This window comes from Gekko japonicus, unplaced genomic scaffold (assembly GCF_001447785.1).
Source record: "Gekko japonicus isolate JY-2015 unplaced genomic scaffold, Gekko_japonicus_V1.1 scaffold7557, whole genome shotgun sequence".
Classification (NCBI taxonomy): Eukaryota; Metazoa; Chordata; class Lepidosauria; order Squamata; family Gekkonidae; genus Gekko; species Gekko japonicus.
In genome coordinates this window covers 3945-10354 of record NW_015162699.1, presented here as the reverse complement: position 1 = coordinate 10354, position 6410 = coordinate 3945, and the positions used below count along the sequence as shown (strand labels likewise).

Sequence of the window (6410 nt, the reverse complement as noted above, 5' to 3'; positions counted from 1 at the left end):
ACTGTTATAATCTCTGGCTCAATTTGCAGAACAATTTATCTCTGATTTTTGAGCTTTCAGGCCAAAAAGCAAGTGAACTAAGTTTGGTGTAGTGGTTAAGAGCACTACTCCTCCCCACTCCTCCACAAGAAGCCTGCTGGGTGACCTTGGGCCAGTCACAGTTCTCTCAGAGCTGTTCTCTCAAGAACAGTTCTCTCAGCGCTCTCTCATCCCCACCTACCTCACAGGGTGTCTGTTGTGGGGAGCGGAAGGGAAGGAGATTGTCAGCTGCTCTGAGACTTCTAGTGAATGGGGTATGTATAAATCCATCTCTTCTTCTTCTTCTTCTTCCTGTTCCCCTTAGAATCACTATGGAGGGCTGGATGGAGGACACTACACAGCGTACTGTAAAAACGCTGCCAAGCAGCGATGGTACAGATTTGATGACCATGAAGTGTCTGACATCTCCTCATCGTCGGTTAAGTCCTCAGCTGCTTATATCCTTTTTTATACTTCTTTTGAACAGCGAGCGGCTGACCTAGCCACATAAAGCAACATTACTGGAGATGGTTGGTCTCTGTCACTTTTTCTGAAAATAAATGCACCATAACGCACTGAGCCACGCCACGTATAAGGTCACCGGCTGAGTAAGGAGACGGCTGCAGCAGTTTCTCCGCCAAGACCCTCTTTCCTCTTAGCGCTGTTGCTTAACATCCCAAAAGCCAGTGGTTAACAAGGCTGTTTAGTACAAAACAGTTCATTTCAAAAGTTTGATTTTGTAATGCTGCTCCAAAACTATAGATCTAGCTTAGCCATTCTAAAGCCATTTAACATACAGGGTTTGTGAGATGTCCCAAAACCCAAAACATATCTTTTAATTTTCTCTCTCCACGTTTATGGCCTTTTCACACTTCTAACCTTAAAAGCTTGATTCTACTGTGAATATCTTAGAAATGATGTAAACAGGTAGGAATGTAATGTGTATATATTGATTGCATACTTGCACATCTAAACTATTGTATATAAGAGGTATGTGGTCCTTTGGTGAGCACTACTAGAATAGGAAGGTTGGCTTCTTTTTGTTTTGTCAAAATAACTTTAATTCTTACAGATAGGGAAGGGCAGAGCTGTATTTTTCTGTTGAGCTTTTATCAGTCTGTGCACACATTAATGTATTCTGAAGAATTGAGATGACTTTTCCTTTTTAGTATTTAATATAAGAATTTCATGTATTCATGCATTAAAATCTTGAGAAAAGTATTTGAAAGTAGACCATTAAATGTCTGTTCATTTCAGACTGAGATGTTTGGCTGTCTCTTGCACAGGGGAGAAGAGTTGGTACAGACCTCAGTTTGGTTTTTGACTAACAAATGGCCAAGTAAGTTTAGCAATGAGAGGGTAGAGCCTTGACTGATGTCCTGCCCAGCCCCGATCACACTTGTAGCTACCTGGGGAGGCAGAGGGTATAGATGGGAGCCTAGGGCAAGTGCCCCCACCCCTTTCCTGAGGTTTAAGCCCCCACCCCCCACCAACTGATCTATCAAGGCCAGTTTGATGACCAAGAAAAATTCTTTGTCACTGAATGTAAAGACAGCTGCTTGCAGAGCCAGGTTCTCACTAGCCATGCATTTGTATTAAAAGATTAGTTTTGTCCTCTGCCTTCTTCCTGTCTTCTACCTCCAGGTTTGTTGTGGGTAAGCTACTAAAATATATATATAGTTCATCTTGGATTCTGTCACAATAAAAACCAACTCTTCCACTGTGGTTGTCCAGGAACCGTTTATTTAACTTGGACTATGCTACATCACGTGGAGAATTAATAAAACCGTGTTCACATCCAGCATCTGTCACTTCACTGCAGAAAACAGCAGTGCTGCCTGGACTGGTTTCCGATTCACTTTCTTACAGACAAAACACAGTGAAAGAAATGCAGATGGCGCTTCTTTGAATGATCACTCAAAACCCGACTCACCAGCTGTCTGCACGTTCATGCTAACAGCGTCGCTGCTTCATACTTGTTCTGTGTGTTCTTAACCACTTTAGTTTTTCACTGGCACAGAGAAACTTTGGTTGCTGTAGAACAGGAGATAAGCTGCAGGAGTCTGGAGAGCAGATTCTGGAATCTCACTGATTTGAGAGTCATCAAAGTTGTACCAGCTCTGGGAGACGGTGTGCTTGCAGAATGCGGTGTAGTGGCCGCCATCTAGATCTCCAAAATGATTCTGCCACAAACAAACAACAGTAAATCAAAGCTCTGTGAGAGTAGGCACTTTATGACTGGCATTCCAGTCAGTGGGATTAGGATATGCTTGGTGCGCTTCAGAAATGCGAGTCATGAGGAAAACCAAAAAAAGTCCAAATGAGCCACCAGGAATATGCAAAACGCAGCCTTGTCAGGGGAAACAGATTTCATGCAGCCATTCATACTTAGACATTGAGCTCTTCAGCCCCAGCTCTGAGAGCCCCCCCCCCGTATGTTTTTTCTTATTCTTTTCAGTCATTCTTATCTTACATTTCCTGCTAAGGTTTCAGGGCAGCACACATGGATATTTATTTATTTACAGCTTTGCTGTCAGTAGCTTCTATTCACAGGCCAGACTAGCCCGATCTTCACAGAACTTGGAAGCGAAGCGGGGTTGATGCATGGATGGGAAGCCACTGAGAAAGACTCTGCAGAGGAAGGCAATGGCAAACCACCTCTGCTCATGCTTTGAAAACCCCATAAGGTGGAACTTCATGGGGTTGCCATGAGTCAGTTACGACTTGATAGCACAGTTTACTTCTTTTCTTTCAGTAAAGTTTTCAAGGGGCATGACAGCAAGATAGTAGTGCAGTCCGGTGCAGAATTACTCCCATCTAACCCCCTAGGTACCAATGGGCTTTAACTGCAGTAACTTGGCATAGGATTGTACCATAAGTAAATCCAGTAGGGTAGGTGAGCCAAACAGCAAGAACTGCTTGCCTGAGACCACCCAGTAAGTTTCTTGGATTTGAGGGTCCCCAAGGGAGACAATTCCTCTCAGGGAGTAAAGCACCTGCCAGAAGGTGTGAGTTTCAGATGACAGAGAAGGAAAGAGTTAAGCATTCCATCCCTACTGATTCACCTCTGACTTACCTGCATCTGCTTTCAGCTGGGGGGGGGGGGGGATTTGCAGAATTACAGTGTTCTTTTATCTGTCCAGACGTTGAAATCACTTACCACCACAGCAAATAAGCTGTATTTTGGATTTTTCCGAAAGAGTGGATAGATATAGGGGGACAGATCCAAGTTGTTTAGAGGGTAGTAGATGTCAGTTTTCAGTTTCTTTTTGTAACTTCCTTGACAATCAAACCTGAAAATAAAGAAAGGCCTTTTTAAACAACTGAGTTCTTTTTTTCAGGTTGGGGAGCTGGTTGCTATGTTGCAAGCATCCAAATTAATAGATATAATAACTTGAGCATATTTCCAGGCCCTAAAACTTGAGCTATATGGAACCGTGATAAACTTTGATACAAACGTTGATACACATTTTTACATCCTTTTCTACAAATCAGAGTTTATACAGAGAAATGTGGGCTGCCGTACTGTTCATTTGTTCACATGCTGCTCACATCAGAGTTTTCCCTTGGTGGAAATGTCCTAAACCAAAGCACAGCAAGAGACAAGAGCTGTTGCAGGACAGCTCTCTCTTGTCTCAGACAGAGCAATTCAAGTATATCTTTGCTGTTGTCAGCATTATTGGGAACCATAAATGAGCAAAAAAAATTATATTGGCAAGCAGCCCTAGACATTAACCTTGGATGAGGTTGTATTTAATCTTTGCCTTTAGCTGGAGATGAAGATATTTTACTGAATTCATTTCACATCTCAGTAAAGGGAGGTCTAGTCTGATCATCTAGACTGATCATCTTGACTAAACATTTAAAAAGCAGCCGACCACGGGTTAGTAACACTCTCCCAATCGGTGTGGGGGAAATCTTGTAAATGATCCAAAGGGCAAGTCCTGTACCTCTTCAGGTGAAAGATCACTATCTTGGGTGCCTTGGCTATGCTGGCTTTCACTGCAGCGTCTTGCTTTGTCCCGCAGCAGGAACAGGTGATCTGGTTGTTCCAAGTCAGCATGTCTTGCTGAAAGAAGCATTCCAGGCAGTCCTGAGGACCCAAAAAGTTTCCATGAGACAGGTGGGCATCCTCAGTTCTTTCATGGTTCACTCCCTTGAGATCCTGCCTGCAGGATGTTGCTGTGGTGGTGAAGAAGGGGAGCTGCCAAAGGCCTTGAGTTATATCCCGCCACCCTGCTCGGCTGAGCATGGAGCCACCTTCTGTCGGTGTCCCCAAGATCCTTCGCTTCATCCCACAGACCTTCCTTCCAGCAACGGGCTCTTCCTAGAGAGGAAAGCTCCTTGGTCTGGAGGAAGTTAGTTTGTGGATAGTGATTTTGAATGGGTTTTTTTTTAAGGGTGTCTAGGTGAAATTTCTAAGCATGACTGGTTAAATTCAGCCTTTCCAAAAGCAGTGCACCCAGTGAAACACCCTCAGTTGGGAAGTGCATGTACAGAAGGGTGCTTTCAATTACAGGCATTTCCTGGGGTTGGGTATTTGCAGCTGCTGCTGAGAGCCCAACTAAACTTTTAAGCGTCCAGCATGGGGATGTCTTTGCCATCAACTACTGTTTACAAAAGCTACAGGGGCCCAATCCTGAGTGGGACCACAGCATGTGGGGGAGTTGCTTTCCAGACTGAAAATACGGTGGACTTGGGGACGCTGACACATCTAGTGTACAAGAGCCAGTGCGAAGCAGTGGTAAGAGTACTAAGCTAGGCTCAGAAAGACCCAGGTTCAAATCTCCCCTCTACCACTGAGATTGCCAACAGCCTGCACCAGTCCCTCTCCATCTAACCTACTTTGCAGGGCTGTTGTGAGGACAAGAGGGAAGAGAGGAGAACCCTGTACATCACCCCTGTGCTCACTGAAGAGAGAACAAGATAAACATCTGACGGAGGCACCTGGTTTGTACATGCAAAAGAAGCCCACCTGGACCCTATGATGTAGATCAGTGCCCACCGGATTTATTATGCCCACACATAAACTTTGGAGTCAGGACAGCTGAAGAGAGAGGGGAAGTGTGCTTTTGCTCCACTCCATGCATGAGGGGCACATTCCACTATGTATCAATGCATGGGGTTCTCCAGTCAGGGTCTGAGCATCCTGTTGCATAAGAAAGACTTCTGTGCATGAAGTGATGCATAGGAGGAAAAAACAGGGCAAGTAGTAACTGCCACCGTCATCAGACATCCAGAGAGAAGAGAACCTAAGCCATATTTCTCGAGCAGGAAAAAGCCATACCTCTAGTGAGCATTCAGTCTCATAAGGGATAGGGAGAGATAAAACAGTGAAGATCTCATTTTTGTAGGTGGTGGTTTGACATTCCAAACACATGATGTAGTAGCTGAGGTGTCCTTCAAAAAGACGGGTGATTATGGAGGACTCCGTGACAGAAGGTCTAGACTCCCAAGCCGTTGATGTGGTGCCCTGGTTCCTCCTCTTAGTCGACTGCAAGAAAGAACAAAGCCACCTATCAGTCATGCTGCCCTCTCAGGACTAGACAAACATAAAGAAACACCGCGTTAGAACAAAACACACTCTGCTAGTATGCACTTGTGTCTTCATATAATGATTTACAGGACGAAATTGTGGAACTAATTGGCTCTCTCAAGTCTAATAAGGCCCCCGGCCTAGATGGGCTCCCTGCGGAGATACTGAAAGGCAACATTAATTGGTGGTCCCGTTCCTTAGCCCACCTGTTTACTTTGATTGATCAGTTTGGTATTCTTCCTAACTCCTGGCTGAGTGCTGTTGTCATCCCAATTTTTAAGAAAGGGGATCCCAATAATATTGACAATTATAGACCCATTAGTCTGCTTTCTGTTTTGGGGAAGCTATACGCTAAACATTTGCTTGTCAAATTAACTAAATGGATGGCAGACCAGAATCTCCCCGGGCGAGAACAAACCGGCTTTACAGCGAATCAATCCACTCTTGATCATTGTACCACTCTAGCTTTTCTAGCTGAGAAGTACTCCCGCCATCTGCGTAGTAAGCTTTATGCAGCTTTTGTGGATCTCCGCAAAGCTTTTGACTCTTGTCAATAGATCTTTATTGTGGGATAAACTTCTTAAATTGGGGATTGACAAGCGCCTCTTATTTTTGATTCGGAAACTGCATACGTCCAACTTCTGTCAGGTGAGATTTGACGGGAAAGGTTCCCTTACCAAGGAAATAAGTGTTTCCAAAGGGGTTAAACAAGGGTGCGTTCTTGCCCCTTCACTTTTTAACCTCTTTATTTCTGATTTGTCATCTTCCTTGGATAGGGTTAATGGCCACCCGCCCAAATTAAACATGACTCCAGTTCCGGTTTTGCTTTACGCGGACGATGCGGTTATCCTCTCCT

At 44.4% G+C, this 6410-nt stretch overlaps 1 protein-coding gene across 1 annotated transcript in view; it reads right to left on the bottom strand.

Moving 5' to 3' along the window:
• Nucleotides 1-1792: 1792 nt before the first annotated feature.
• The window catches only part of USP50 (ubiquitin specific peptidase 50), a 5256-nt gene continuing 638 nt past the window's right edge, over nucleotides 1793-6410 (bottom strand). Inside the window, exons 2-5 of the mRNA XM_015406527.1 lie at nucleotides 5306-5512; nucleotides 3969-4111; nucleotides 3179-3311; nucleotides 1793-2201 (exon numbers count right to left, since the gene is read on the bottom strand). Of these exons, the coding sequence (XP_015262013.1) occupies nucleotides 2019-2201; nucleotides 3179-3311; nucleotides 3969-4111; nucleotides 5306-5512 (666 nt within the window). The 3' untranslated portion in view covers nucleotides 1793-2018. The remainder of the gene's footprint in view (nucleotides 2202-3178; nucleotides 3312-3968; nucleotides 4112-5305; nucleotides 5513-6410) is intronic.